This window comes from Cebus imitator, unplaced genomic scaffold (assembly GCF_001604975.1).
Source record: "Cebus imitator isolate Cc_AM_T3 unplaced genomic scaffold, Cebus_imitator-1.0 Scaffold23, whole genome shotgun sequence".
In the NCBI taxonomy this organism is placed as follows: Eukaryota; Metazoa; Chordata; class Mammalia; order Primates; family Cebidae; genus Cebus; species Cebus imitator.
Genome location: NW_016107338.1, coordinates 10,208,882 through 10,225,297, shown reverse-complemented (window position 1 = coordinate 10,225,297; position 16,416 = coordinate 10,208,882). Strand labels below are relative to the sequence as shown.

The window sequence follows — 16,416 nt, the reverse complement described above, 5'->3', positions numbered from 1 at the left end:
TGGTAAAACAGAGTAGGTCAGATTAAAGCAACGACAGTGAGGCTGAACTGAATGAGATGTTATGAGTGTATATCAATAGGATTTGGTCACTAATTGGATGTGGTATTAGGAGGGAGGGAGGATTCTAGAAAAACTTTTGACTTGGACGTTCCATCTGAGTAACTGTACCATTCACCAAAATGAAGAATACAAGAGGAAAAGCAGGTCTAGAGAGAAAGATGACTTCATGTCTGCACATAATGAGTCTGAGGCACACATGTACATCCAAGAGAATGTATTCAGCAAACCACGTGAATATGTGGATGTGGACTCAGGAATGGTCTGGCTGGAGTCAGAGATCAGATAACAAAATTGAAAATAAAGTCTCAACTTGTACAGAGTGAGAGAAGGGCTAAAAACAGAACCCTCAAGGGCCCTAACATTTTCATGAGTGGGCAGAAAAAGAGCATAAAAGTGACAGAAAGTTGCATTTGGGATCATAGAGGGCAAGTTTGATGGGGGTTCTGTGATAGTGGTAGCGGTCAGAAATGATCAAATGCTGAAAAGTCATCAAACAACATAAGAGAAATGCATTATTAAGTAGGAAGTCACTGGTGACCTTTCCAAGAGCAATTCGGAGAGACCACTGAAGATACAGCCACAGCACAGTGTTCTGAGGAGTCAGAAATGAAGAAGCAGAGAAAATGCAATGTTCATTACTATTTCAATGAGTTTGGCTATGAAAGAAAGGTGAACATGAGATTAATAACAGAGGGGAAATCATTTTAAGGAAGAGTTCTGTTAGTCTGTTTTTATGGTATGACTTGGGCCTGTTTATCTGCTGCTGTACCAAGTAGATGGGGCTGGGGAGGTTGACAAAATAAAGGTGTCAAAGGGAATGTTACTGGATCCACAGAGGAAGTAGTGGTGGCATCAGTCTTGCACAAAAGGAAAGACTTCCTTTTCACTAAACTGAGAAGGAAAGATTCATGTGCATACTGATAAGTGGTTGGGTGGGTGGGTGGGTAGGTGGTAAGAAGCAGATAAATTTAATGAACTGACAATTAAAAGATGAGATGCTCTGTTGGGAGGGATAGGGAACTGATTATGTGAATTTAAGGAGAGCAGTGAAGGTTGGAAAAGGTACTAATGAGAATGGAAAAGCTTTAATATCCCAATAGTATCATTAGGGCTTCCACTTTTTAAAATTAATCTTAGTCTATGTATGAAGAAATATGTGACAGTGATTGTCACATAAAGAGATTCTGAATACACATTGCTTTCTATAAAACAGTATTTCCTGCCTTCCATGTAATGACACTTCTAACTACCTCCTAAGGAAGGCATAATCTTTGAATTCTTCTAATAACAATAATGATGGACTTTTAATGCCCAACACATTTGTGTGATCCTTGTAAGGATTAAGAAATGGAAGCTCTGGCCTTGGAACAGTGTTCCTTCAACATTACACTAACTGACCTAATCTAACGTCAAACTCCAAAAATCTTAGCATATTGGCATTAGGCACTGCCACGTTTACATATGAAAGCATTCTATTTTAAAATATGATCCATGATCTATCTTTACAATTTTAAATTGTAAGCTACACCTTTCATGTCAAATTTTCCAAAGGCTTGCATAACAAGCATCTCAAAAAAAAACTCATAAATGCTCCCTAGTGGGGAAACTGCACATGTAACTACCTGTTTATGTATGCAGTAACTTGAATTATACATGAAAATTCCACATGGATGCCCAGAATCAGCACTGACAAATTCAAGAAGTATATTAATTTTTTTGGATGTATTTAGTAGCAGATCATAAGAAAAATCTGTTCTTTAAACTGGGTTTTCTTTAAAAAATCTGCTAGTTGGAATCTTCTATTTCAAGGAATCTACTCTTCCCAGGAAAAATAATTTGTAATAAATATTAATCTTATACATTAAAAATGAGAAACAAAACTTTAAAAATTCCTTGGAAATTACATATTTAGATCTCCCAAAGAGCATGTAAGACTGTACAATTTCCCTATCCTACAAAACTTAAGAGTCATATTGAAAATAAAATTTAAATGATAAATGTCAGTTGCAAAAGTTATCACCTTTTCATTTGAATGCTTGACTTCTATTGGATAATTCTCTTCCAAGAGACCTTCTTGGGAAAAAGAGGTGACAGCCAACTCAATGCCTAATTGATTTAGGAACAGTGCCCAGGGAGACAGTCCAATTAAGTTTACAAGCTGGCAATTAGCAGGAAGCCCTCTAAATCCCTACATTGAGAGCCTGTTTACTTTAGTAAGAAGGCAAATGTGCTAGAGATAGGAGGAGAAAGCTGTGCTTTTTGCAAAGCTGCTGTGAGTAGGCCCACAAGGGAAAGCTGAAGAAAGGCTAGGTGTACATGGGCAGAAAGCCTTCTGTTTGACAGGTAAATGGGTAATTTAGAGGGTGAAAGGAGAGATTGAGAGAGGGGTCTGGGGGAGAGACAGAGAGAGAGAGTGTGTGTATGTGAGCATGAGTGCATGAGTGTGTGTGTTTTAACAGACATGTGAAACATCAAACATCCAGTTTAATTAGTGTTGTGTGTGGAGACATACAACTGTTAAACATGTAGTTGGGCAAAGTATAACTGGATTATCTCATAATAAATGAGACTCCAAACATTTTTTTCTTGAATATTAACATTACGAATAGATTTAGCTGCATTTTTATTATGTGAAAAGAACACAGGTCTCACACTGTATGCATTATATCTTGCAGGTTAATCAAGTCATGTTCACTAGATTTATTTTGTGTACTCAACTTCAGAGACAAGCAGATCCATAAAAAACAAGGTAAACTGAAAGCTATTTAACAAACACTACAATGCCTTTAAAAACCTAACTTTGTACCACAGAGCCAAATCCCATAATGGGTTTTAAAATGTATCTACCTTCTATGTTTTCAAGTAGCCATACTGTACATTAATTAAAATTTATTTTTTAAACCTAAGTGAGATTCTCTCAAGAACGTTAAATTGTAGAAATCTAATACCTAAAGTATATCATATATTTCAGGGTATAGCTGGTAATGCAAAGTTACAAAAGGCAAGTGAATCATCATAATAAATTATATTTTAAAGTCTCTTAGTTGATACATAAAAATCAACTCAAAATGGAATAAAGACTTAAATGTAAAGCCCAAAAGTAGAGAAACACTGAAAGAGAGCTAGGTAATACCATCCTGGACAATGGACAAAAATTCCATGACAAGGATGCCAAAAGCAATCGCAACAAAAGCAAAAATTGACAAGTGAGATCTAGTTAAACAAGAGCTTCTACACAGCAAAGAAACTACAAAGAGAGGGAACAGACAACCTACAGAACAGGAGAAAATATTTGCAAACTGTGCATCTGAAAAAGGTCAATATCCAGCATCTATAAGGAACTTAGACAATTTACAAGAGAAAAACAAACAAACCCTTTAAAATGTGGGCAAAGCCAAAGTAATTTATGGATTCAATGCTATTCTCATGAAACTACCATGGACATTCTTCACAGAATTAGAAATAATTACTTTAAATTTCACATGGAACCAAAAAGGAACTATAAGGAACCAAAAAGGAACTGTCTTCAAACTATACTACAAGGCTACAGTAACCAAAACAGCATGATACTGGTACCAAATCAGATATATAGACAAATGGAACAGAACAGTGACCTCAGAAATAACACCGCACATCTACAACCATCTGATCTTCAACAAACCTGACAAAAACAAGCAAAAGGGAAGAAGATTCCCTATTTAATAAATGGTGTTGGGAAAACTGGCTAGCCATATGTAGAAAATAAAAACTGGACCCCTTCCTTATACAAAAACTAACTCAGGATGGATTAAAGACTGAAATGTAAAACCCAAAACCATAGAAACCATAGAAGAAAACCTAAGTAATACCATTTAGGACACAGGTATGAGCAAAGACTTCATGAAAACACCAAAAGCAATTGCAACAAAAGACAAAATTGACAAATGGGATCTAATTAAATTAAAGAGCTTCTGCACAGCAAAAGAAACTTATATCAGAGTGAACATGCAACCTACAGAATGGGAGAAAATTTTTGCAATCTATCCATCTGACACAGGTCTTATATCTAGAATCTACAAGGAACTGAAACAAATTAACAAGAAGAAAACAACCCTATCAAAAAGTGGGCAAATGATATAAACAGACACTTCTCAAAAGAAGACATTTAAGTGGCCAAACATATGAAAAAAAGCTCATCATTACTGATCATTGGAGAAATGCAAATCAAAACCGCAATGAGATATATCTCACACCAGCCACAATGGCAATTATTAAAAAGTCAAGAGGCTAGGTGTGGTGGCTCACATCTATAATCCCAGCACTTCGGGAGGCCAAGGCAGGCAGATCATTTCAGGCCAGGAGTTGGAGACCAGCCTAGGCAACATGATGAAATCCTGTCTCTATTAAAAATACAAAACTTAGCCAGGTGTGGTGGTGCATGCCTGTAATCACAGCTACTCAGGGGGTCCAAGGCAGGAGAATCGCTTGAACCCAGGAGACGGAGGTTGCTGTGAGCTCAGATCACGCTACTGTACTCCAGCCTGGGTGACAGATTGAGACTCTGTCTCAAAAAAAAAAAAAAGTTAAGAAACAATAGATGCTAGTGAGGCTATGGAGAAATAGAACTAAATTACACTTTTGGTGGGAGTGTAAATTAGTTCAACCATTGTGGAAGACAGTGTGATGATTCCTAAAGGATCCAGAACCAGAAATATCATTTTACCCAGCAATCCCATTATTGAATATATACCCAAAGGAATATAAATCATTCTACTATAATGACACATGCACACGTTTATTACAACATTATTTATAATAGTGAAGACATGCAACCAACCCAAATGCCCATCGATCACAGACTGAATAAAAAAAGGTGGTACATATACACCATGGAATACTATGCAGCCATAAAAAAGAATAAGTTCATGGCCTTTGCCAGGGCATAGATGAAGCTGGAAGCCATCATCCTCAGCAAACTAACACAGGAATAGAAAAGCAAACATCACATATTCTCACTCATAAGTGAAAGCTGAACAATCACAATACATGGATGGGCACAGGGAGGGGGGCAGCACACACTGGGGCCTATTGGCGGTGGGGGAGTAAGGAGAGGAAGAGCATTAGGACAAACACCTAATGCATGCAGGGTTTAAAACCTAGATGACAGGTTGACAGGTACAACAAACCACCATGGCACACATATACCTACGTAACAAACTTCTACATTCTGCTCATGTATCCCAGAATTTAAAGTAAAATAAAAATAAAAGTGGGCAAAGGACATGAACAGACACTCCTCAAAAGAAGACATACATGAGACAAAGAAACATATGAAAAAACGTTCAGTATCACTGATTATTAGAGAAATGCAAATCAAAACCACAATGAGATATCATCACACACCAGTCAAAAGGGCTATTACCAAAAAGTCAAAAAATAACAGACACAAGCAAGGTTGTGGAGAAAAGGGAACACTTATACACTGTGAGGGGGGAGTGTAAATTAGTTCAATCACTGTGGAAAGCAGTATAGCAATTCCTCAAAGAGCTAAAAGCAGAACTACCATTTGACCCAGGAATTCCATTACTGGGTACATACCCAGAGGAATATAAATCATTTGCCATAAGTATACATGCACACAAATGTTTGCTGCAGCACCACTCACAGTAGCAAGACATGGAATCAACCTAAATGTCTATCAATCACAGATTGGATAAAGAAAATGTGGTACATATACATCGTGGATTATTATGCAACCATTAAAAAGAACAAGATCATGTCTTTTGCAGGAACATGAACGGAGCTGCAGGCCATTATCTTTAGCAAACTAATGCAGAAACAGAAAATAATACTGCATGTTCTCACTTAAAAGTGGGAGCTAAATGATAATAATTTATTAACACAATGAAGAAAAAAACAAACATTGGGGTCTAGTTGAGGGAGGAGGACGAGAAGAGGGAGAGGAACAGAAAAGATAACTATTGTGTACTGGGCTTAATATCTGTGTGATGAAATAATGTGTACAACAAACCCCCATGATACATATGTACCTATATAACAAACTTTAATGTGTACCCAAAAACCTAAATAAAAGTTAAAAAAAACAAAGTCTCTTGGTTGAAATGGGCTACATTAATATATAATTTTATAGATATTAACTTATCAACATCTATTAAAATATCTATCCTTTTGAATATTTTTATCCAAAAGAGAAACTAAAACAAAGTTATACAAATATCTTCAGCAAATTCTAACTAAATATCTGCTTTCTTTTATTTTAAAACACTTGTTTCACACAATTCCAGTATAGGAATCAACAGACACCAATAATCTAAAATAATTTTTATAGAAAAATTATTCCATTTCAACAACACAAAATTTTTCAATGGACAAAGTAAGTCCTTTTAAAATATTCACATATCTATTGCTTAAGTAATTATTTAGTAGTGCAGCTTATTTTAGGGAGTATCAAATGTAAAAGTTCGGATTTTTGAAGCAACATGATTCACAATTAATGCAATTTCCAAATTCTTCAATATCTAATGTTCCTTTGGCAGTTAGAAAATCATGCACAAAAGGAAACTATATGGATATTTAAAAGGCAAACATATTTATGGGATGACAAATAGAAAAATCTACTTTGTAAGAATAGTTTTATTGCCTTAATTATGTCACTATCATAAACAATTTACTTACGACTTTCCTTAACTTACCTAGTTTAAACAACAGCACACCCAAAGGTCCTCTTTCAAACCTGAGGAAGAGGAGATCATAGATATCACTATCTTCCGCCTTCCGAGAAACAAACTGAGGAGCTATCCATTGCATTTGAATAAGATTGCTAGAAGCATCAAATAATTTATTGAATTGCAGAGTCTCCCTGGGTAAGCGGTCTTCAGCCAACAGCTGGATGTTAATAGGGGAGAGAGCCATATCAAAAATTTGCAACTCCCCTTGGTTGCTGCCAACTAGCAGAATGGCACCACTTGGGTGGCAGCTTATTAATGAAGGCAAAAGTTCAGTCTGTGCTAAGAAAGTCACTCTACGGTGAGTTTCATAAAGAATTAGTGAGGAATCTTCACAGCCCAGAATCAGTTTGTCTTCAGTAACATTCCTGCAACAACTGATGGCCTTTGATTTTAGTGGTATTCTGGTGACAGACACACACTGGATTTTATTCTGAACACATTCATAGATGCAGCTGTCAGCCATGGGCTCTTTGTCTACACTGATGGAGTGCTCCACTGTGAACACCTGATAAGACTGTTTGGCTCCAAAGCAAACATCCAGTGGGTCCCATTCTGTGCGAACAGAACTCAGAACCTGTAAGAAATATATCAAGTACATTCAGGCAGAGTTTGGTTTTTCTTCAACTTCACACCTAGGCATGCATATTAATTGAGAAAACTATTAAATAACATCAATTACTATCTTAAACATCAGCAATATATAAGCATATATAGCACATCTATCTATATAGAGCACATATATAAATACAGTGACAGAGTGAAATCCTATCTTTAAAAAAAAGTATACACACAGCACAGCTGTAATAATTATAAGATTTTAATTTTAGCAATTTGTTTTGCAAGGCTTGTAAATCACTTTAAATATGTCCGACGATATATAAAAACTAAGAAAGTCAGCTTTTAGTAAAATACTATGGTTAGCAGAATATCTTAAAAAGTCACAAAGAATGCATAAGAACTTACGAACACAAAGTTGGACTTTAAATGATTGATCTCCTTTAACCAGGCACCCTTCTCAATTCTGAAGTTATTGGTAAGGTACTTATAAGAAATATATTTCAAATTAGTAGGGCTGGGTAGGCAAAGGAAAAACTTTGAACCCTGTTAACAATCTTGTAGAAATATTTTACTATCAGAGAGGATATAAAGGAGTTCTAAGTAGACAAGTGAACAAGGGAAAGAAATAATATAATGTACCAGTTTAAAAATAATTAAGGAAGCAATCAATAGCCTACCAACCAAAAAAAGCCCAGGTCCAGATGAATTCACAGCTGAATTCTATGAGACATACAAAGAGGAGCTGGTACCACTCCTTCTGAAACTATTCCAAACAATCCAAAAAGAGGAAATCCTTCCCAAATAGTTTTATGAGACCAACATCATCTTGATACAAAAACCAGGCAGAGACTCGACAAGAAAAGAAAACTTCAGGCCAATATCCATGATGAACATAGATGCAAAAATCTTCAATAAAATACTGGCAAACTGATTGCAACAGCACATCAAAAAGCTTATCCATGACGATCAAGTAGGCTTCATTGGGGGATGCAAGGCTGGTTCAGCATACACAAGTCTATAAACGTAATTCACCACATAAACAGAACCAAAGACAAAAACCACATGACTTTATCAATAGATGCAGAGAAGGCCTTCAACAAAAATCAGCAGCCCTTTATGCTAAAAAACCTCAATAAGCTAGGTATCGACAGAACTAATAAAAGCTATTTACAACAAACCCATGGCCAATATCATATGGAATGGGCAAAAACTGAAAGCATTCCCTTTGAAATCTGGCACTAGACAAGGATGCCCTCTCTCACCACCCCTATTCAATATAGTATTGGAAGTTTCAGCCAGAGCAATCAGGCAAGAAAAAGAAATAAAGGGTATTCAATTAGGAAAGGAGGAAGTCAAATTGTCTCTATTTGCAGACGATATGATCGTATATTTAGAAGACCCCATCGTCTCAGCCCACAATGTCCTGAAACTGATAAGCAACTTCAGCAAAGTCTCAGGATACAAAATCAATATGCAAAAATCACAAGCATTCCTATACACCAATAACAGACTTAAAGAAAGCCAAATCAAGAGCGAACTTCCATTCACAGTTGCTACAAAGAGAATAAAATACCCAGGAATACAACTCACAAAGGATGTAAAGGACCTCTTAAAGGAGAATTACAAACCACTGCTCAAGGAAATAAGAGAAGACACAAACAGATGGAAAAACATTCCATGCTCAGGATTAGGAAGAATCAATATTGTGAAAATGGCCATGATGCCCAAAGTAATTTATAGATTCATTGCTATCCCCATCAAGCTACCTATCACCCTCTTCACAGAACTGGAAAAAACCACCTTAAACTTCATATGGAACCAAATCAAAGTCTGTACAACCAAGACAATCCTAAGCAAAAAGAACAAAGCTGGAGGCATCACACTACCTGACTTCAAACTATACTACAAGGCTACAGTAATCAAAACAGCATGGTACTGGTAGCAAAACAAAGACATAGGCCAATGGAACAAAACAAAGGCCTCAGAAACAATATCACACATCTACAACCATCTGATCTTTGACGAACATGACCAAAACACGCAATGGTTCGGAAAGGATTACCTGTTTAATAAATGGTCTTGGGAAAACTGGCTAGCCATGTGCAGAAAGCAGAAACTGGACCCCTTCCTGACATCTTACACTAAAACTAACTCCAGGTGGAATAAAGACTGAAACATAAGACCTAACACCATAAAAACCCTAGAAGAACACCTAGGCAAAACCATTCAGGACATAGGCATAGGCAAGGACTTCATGACTAAAACACCAAAAGCATTGACAACAAAAGCCAAAATAGACAAATGAGATCTAATTAAACTCCAGAGCTTTTGCATAGCAAAAGAAACAATTAGAGTGAACCAGCAACCAACAGAATGAGAAAAAATTTTGACAATCTTCCCATCTGACAAAGGACTTATATCCAGAATTTACAAAAAACTAAAACAGATTTACAAGAAAAAAACAAACAAACAAATTCGAAACTGGGCAAAGGATATGAACAGACACTTTTCAAAAGAAGACATATATAAGGCCAACAAACATATGAAAAAATGCTCATCATCACTGGTCATTAGAGAAATGCTAATGAAAACTACATTGAGATACCATCTCACGCCAGTTACAAAGGCGACCATTAAAAAATCTGGAGACAACAGATGCTGGAGAGGATGTGGAGGAATAGGAACACTTTTACACTGTTGGTGGGAGTGTAAATTAATTCAACCATTGTGGAGGACAGTGTGGCGATTCCTCAAGGACCTAGAAATAGAAATTCCATTTGACCCAGCAATCCCATTACTGGGTATATAACCAAAGGATTATAAATTATAAAGACACATACACACATACGTTCACTGAAGCACTGTTTACAATAGCAAAGACTTGGAACCAACCCAAATGCCCATCGATAATAGACTGGTCAAAGAAAATGTGGTACCTATACTCCATGGAATACTATGCAGTCATAAAAAACGATGAGTTCATGTCCTTTTTAGGGACATGGATGAACCTAGAAACCATCATTCTCAGCAAACTGACAAAAGAACAGAAAATCAAACACTGCAAGTGCAGGTGTTGAACAATGGGAACACTTGGACACAGGGAGGGGACCATCACACACTGAGGTCTTCTGAGGTGGGACTAGGGGAGGGACAGTGGTGGTGTAGGGAGTTGGGGAGGGAAAACATGGGTAGAAATGCCATATATAGGTAATGGGGATTTTAGTCGGTCCTTGAACAACATGGGTTTGAACTATATGTGTTCACTTATAGGTGGATGTTTTTCAAACAAATGCAAATAGAAAATACAGTATTCCCAGTATGTGAAATCTGTGTAAGCAGAGGGCTGACTTTTCATATACTTGAGCTCTACAAGGCTAAGTATATGCAGATTTTGGTACAGTGTGTATATCTGTGTGTCTGCATGCGTGCATGTGTGTGTGTGGGGGGGGGTGGTCCTGGAACCAATCCTCCACCTATATTGAGGGACATCTGCTATATGATTTGTCAATCCTGGTGGAGTAAAAATTTAAAAGCATCTCTGGTGTAGAAAGGAAAGGCTATCTACCAACATGGAACACAATGCAGAAGAACATAAAATAAAACAACAGGTCATTCACTTTATTCATATGTAAATGATGGGAGCCCAAGAACCAGGAGAGTGGTATTAGAGAAGGTCAGACCCAGAAATGGTAAATAACATATATCTACACATTAAAATTTTATGGAACTGTACATTCCCCCAAATAGGTGCAGGTAAAATCTGATGAAATCCATCTAAGGTCTGTACCTGAGTTAACAGTATAGTAATGAGGTCATTTTCCGGTATTTGACAGTAATGTAAGATGTCACTGGGGACACTGGGGGAAAAGTACAGAAAGAACATTTACTGTACTATTTAGCAATTTCTCGTGAGTCAAACTATTTCAAGATTAAAAGTTATTTTTTTAAAATGCACAAACATTTCTCCAGCTGTGTGGCAGAGTGGCTGGATTGGGAAGGGGTGGTGAGTTGATGTGACTTAAAAAAAAATCCATCCCACATCTTATTATCAAATTAATCTTCATAAACTAAATGCTTTTGCCTCTACTCCCCAATTCACCTCCTTCAATGGTTACCCACTGACTAATAAGTTTCTATTCCCTTTCCTGGAACATAAAATACCACAGGATCCATATCCAACTCCTTCCCTCCCTCATACCCTTTTTGCTGCAGTCATTTTCTTTTTTGTCCAGTAAATATTTGAATACAAGCTATGTGCTAGGCACTGGTTCTCGGTGCTAGGGATACAATGGTGCGTAAAATCTTCTCAATCAGGGGCATACACTTGTAAGGGAGAAAAAAGTAACATATTTTCCTCCCATCACAAGGTTCATAGCTGACATCCCTATAACAAACGACAGATTAATAAGAGAAAAGCTTAACAAATTTATGTAATCAAAATTTTATGGAACACAGGTGCCTTCAGAAATGAAGACTCAAGGAACCAGGGAAAACTGTCTATTTTATGCTTAGGTTTGATAAAGAATGGATAGTCATGCAGAAGGATGAGTGCACAAAAAGCAGGTATAATCTAATAGTACTGAGGGGAACTTAGTAACTCCTGTTTGTTCAGATTTTTCTTTGTGTCTCTGTGTGTCCATTCCTTTCCTCCATGTCTAGGGAAGACAACTGTCACATGAGGGTCTTATGATCTACTTTTAGGTCAGAGAATTCCTTTCATGGCTTCAAGGGGAGAAAGGCAGAAGAAGGCCAGAGAAAGAGAATGACAAAGACACAGGGACCTTTCTGCTTCTGTGGTTTTCTTAATTTCTTTCAACTTTAAACATTCAGTATGCCCAAATGCCATATTTGGAGGTAGCACTTTCTATACTCTGTCACACTCTAAGCCAAAACAAAGGCAATAATAATAAAAGCATATAGATATCCTAAATACGGTGAAGAAAAATAAAGCATAGTACAGGGATTAGGGAATGGCTGGAGTGGGGCAGGAGGCGTGATACAGGGAGATCAAGACAGATCTCTCTGATAAAGGTGACCTAAAAGAGGGGTGAGCCATGCAGCCACGTGGGAAAGAAGAGCTTCAAACAGAGGAAACCAGCCCTGGGGTGGAATCTCTATTGGCCAGATCAAGGAGACTAATATGGCTAGAGAAGGGGAAGCAAGGAAGAAAGTCATGGTAAATGGGAACTGGGGCATGGAAAGGATACTGTGTGGTAGACTGTAGGCCAATAGGGACTTTGACTTTTTATCTAAATAAGATGAGAAGCCAGATGAGAAGCTGTAAGTCTTGAACAGAGGAGGGACATAACCTCTTTTGCAAATTTCAGTATTATCTCCTACACTCTCTGCTCCAGGACTCCTACTCCAAGTTCAAACAAAAACCGGCCACACATTTTCCCTGCTCTCTAACTCCATTCATGTCTTTTGACTGAAATCCACAGTCTTCATCTATACATTGTTTGTTCTACCAACCATACTTAACTAACCATACTTACATATATACTGGACCAAAAGTATCCTCATTTTCTCACTTTTTTGTACCTGTGTAGCAGCTAGCCAAAAGCTGTGCTGGATGGAAGTTTGTTAAACTATCAATTAAAAGAAAATTGTAATGCTGGTTGAAATATCATACTTCCAGAAAGCTAAAGATTTACAAAGAAAGCCTTAGGGCAGATGATTGAGAGGCCAAGTGATGTTGAGGAGAGCCTGCACTCACAAAGGGGCTGCCTAAAAGAAGGGGCCCAAACAGATGGTAGTCTTGGACTAGAACAAGTTACATTTATGATCCAAAAAAAAGGGTCCCAAGCCTCTTTGTTTCCAAAGTTTGTGAGACACTCTCTAACTAGCTCCGTAGTTTTACCAAGGAAAAGGTTGTAAAAACATGGAGGTAGACAGGAGGCAGGTCTAGAGTGCAGCTCTGGAGAGAGCAGTGTGCAGAGGCCTGCAAATGTAAATTTTAGCTCCAGATAGACTGCAAGAACAAATGAGCAGTCCTGAGAGGACCCGCAGACCTTCTGAAGGAAGAACACTGCTCCTGCAGGACCCAGGAGACACCCCAAATACTGTGAGTGCCCCAACTCTGGGCATGGGAAAGGAAGAGCCTCCTCTCCTAAACACATACCCCGACTGGAGAACCTGAAGGTCTGTTTGCAGGAGAAATTTCTGACCTTAACTAGAGCTGAGTCAATTTAGAGAGTGGAGCAAAATACAGGGGGAGTAGAAGCAGCAGAAAGGCCCTGAGAGCTTGCTGGGTCCCCTAACAGGCCATTCCTACCAGGCTCTACAGGGATCCAGGGCAGGGGTGGCCAGAGGAAAGGGAGGTAAAACTCCACAGGGAGAAGGAACTCTCTAGCTGAACTCTGTGACAATTTGAATTGGGCAAGAAGCCTCCTGAACAGAACTTGGGGGAGGGTACAAATCCTAGGTGCAAACTCCACAGGTGGGGAAAGAATGAAGCCCTTTTCTTTCACAGCTAGGAGGCAGGTAGCCTAGGACAAGTTTTCAAGCCCAGCTTGCCTACCACCTGGAAACAGACTTGGGTCTGCTGTGGGGGGCACAGTGGGAGTCAGACGGACCCTTTGGCTTGTATGGAAGCTGGTTGAGGCCTGTGACTGCCAGCTTTACCCCATTTCCCTGACAACCTGCATGACTCAGCAGAAGCAGCCATAATCCTCCTAGGTACACAAATCTGGTAACCTGAGTATCTCACCCTCATTCCCCACAGCAGCCATAGCAATACCCAACAAAGGAGAGTCTGAGCTAAGACACGCCTATCTCTGACCTCACCTGATGTTCCTTCCCTACCCACTCTGGTAGTAGAAGACAAAGGGCATGTAATCTTAGGAGATTTAGGGCCCTGTTCACCACGGGTCCCTCTCCATACTACCACAGGTGATACTCTCTGGAAAGCGTCATCTCCTGACAGAAGGCCAACCAACACAAAAATAGAGTATTAAACCACCAAATCTAAGAACCCTCACAAAGTTCATGGCATCCCCCACCACTTCCACCAGAACAGGCACTGGTACCCACAGCTGAGAGACCCACAGATGGTTCACTTCACAGGACTCTGTGCAGACAACCCCCAGTACCAGCCCAGAGCCAGGCAGACTTGCTGGGTGGCTAGGCCCAGAAGAGAGACAACAATCACTGCAGTTTGGCTCACAAGAAGCCACATCCATAGGAAAAGGGGGAGAGTACTACATAAAGGGAACACCCCAAGGGACAAAGGAATGTGAACAACAGCCTTCAGCCTTCCCTCTAACAGAGCCTACCCAAATGAGAAGAAACCAGAAAACCAACTCTAGTAATATGATAAAACAAGGCTCTTTAATATCCCCTAAAACATCACATTAGTTCATCAGCAATGGATCCAAACCAAGAAGAAATCCCTGATTTGCCTGAAAAAGAATTCAGGAAGTGTCAGGTCTCCATGTGCAAGCCTGGGCCCAGAAAGTCTGAAGTCCTGCCTGCCTCGGCTTATCGTCCCCCATGACCCCGACCCCATCTGCATTCGCCATTATCCCTAATTGCCCAGTAGAGCTTTCGAGGAGCCTCTCACCCTACCCTGCCAACTTAACTGTTCCTATAATAATCTGAATACTCCTCACCCCACCCTGCCATCTTAACTGTTCTTATGATAATGTGAATACTCCTTACCCCACCCTACCATCTTAACTACTCTTCTGCCTTACCCCACCTGCCACTGTAACTGAACTAATGGTAAGGTATACTCCTTGCCCCTACCCCCAACCACTGTAACTGATCTTACTCTGTAATACCTCCACCCCCCAAAAAATTGCCCCAGCATATAAAACCAATTCTCACCGTTAGCCCTTGGCCTATCCTTTCTTGGATTCGGCCTGCTGGCACCCAAGCGAGAAATAAAACAGCCTTGTCGCCCACACAAATCCTGTTTGGAAGATATCTTTTTTAAAAAAATTTAATATTCAGTGCAATTGGACGCAAATAACAGGAAGTTTGTTATTAAGCCAATCAAGGAGGAACCAGAGAATGGGCCAATCCCAATGCAAGGAAATTCAAAAACCGATAGAAATGAAGGGAGAAATATTCAAGGAAACAGACAGCTTAAGGAAAAAACAATAAAAAATTCAGGGAACACTGGAAACACTTTAGAAATGCAAAATGCTATGGAAAGGCTCAGCAACAGCATTGAACAAGTAGAAGAAGGAAGGTCAGAGGTCGAAGACAAGGTCTTCGAATTAACCCAATCCAACAAAGGCAAAGAAAAAAGAATTTTAAAAAAAATGAACAAAGCCGCCAAGAAGTCTGGGATCATGTTAAATGACCAAACCTAAGAATAACTGGTGTTGCTAAGGAAGAAGAGAATTCAAAAAGCTTAGAAAACATAATTGGGGGAATGATCAAGGAAAACTTCCCTGGCCTTGCTGGAGACTGAGACGTTCAAATACAAGAAGCACAAAGAACACCTCAGAAATTCATCACAAAAAGGTCATTGCCTAGGCACACTGTTACCAAGTTATCCAAAGTTAAGATGAAGGAAAGAATCTTAAAAGCGGTGAGACAGAAGCACCAGGTAACCTAAAAAGGAAAACCTATCATATTAACAGCAGATTTCTCAGTAGAAACCCTGTAAGCTAGAAGGGCCTGGGATCCTATCTTCAGCCTCCTCAAAACAATTATTAGCCAAGAATTTTGTATCCAGTGAAACTAAGCATCACATATGAAGGAAAGATACAGTCTTTTTCAGACAAACAAATGCTAAGAGAAGTTGCCACTACCAAGACACCACTATAAAAACTGCTAAAAGGAACTCTAAATCTTGAAACAAATCCTAGAAACACATCAAAACAGAACCCCTTTAAAGCATAAATGACACAGGACTTACAAAACAAAAATACAAGTTATAAAGCAAAAACAATAAACAAAAAAGTAAACAGGAAACAGAACAGTGAATGCAACAGTACCTCACATTTCACTACTAACACTGAATGTAAATAGCCTAATGCTCCACTTAAAAGATACAGAAACACAGAATGGATAAGAACTCACCAGTCACCTGCTGCCTTCAGGAGATTCACTTAACACA

The 16,416-nt window shown here is 38.8% G+C and overlaps 1 protein-coding gene across 12 annotated transcripts in view; it reads right to left on the bottom strand.

The window, feature by feature from the left end:
- Nucleotides 1–16,416, bottom strand: part of LOC108299718 (WD repeat containing planar cell polarity effector) — a 510,874-nt gene that overhangs the window by 286,302 nt on the left and 208,156 nt on the right. For all 12 annotated transcript variants that reach the window (XR_005199011.1, XR_005199010.1, XM_017522162.2 and 9 more), the window contains one exon: nucleotides 6,753–7,362. Coding sequence is in view for 10 of the 12 variants with exons in the window: in XM_017522162.2 (XP_017377651.1) it covers nucleotides 6,753–7,362 (610 nt within the window). In the remaining 2 variants the exon portion in view is untranslated. The remainder of the gene's footprint in view (nucleotides 1–6,752; nucleotides 7,363–16,416) is intronic.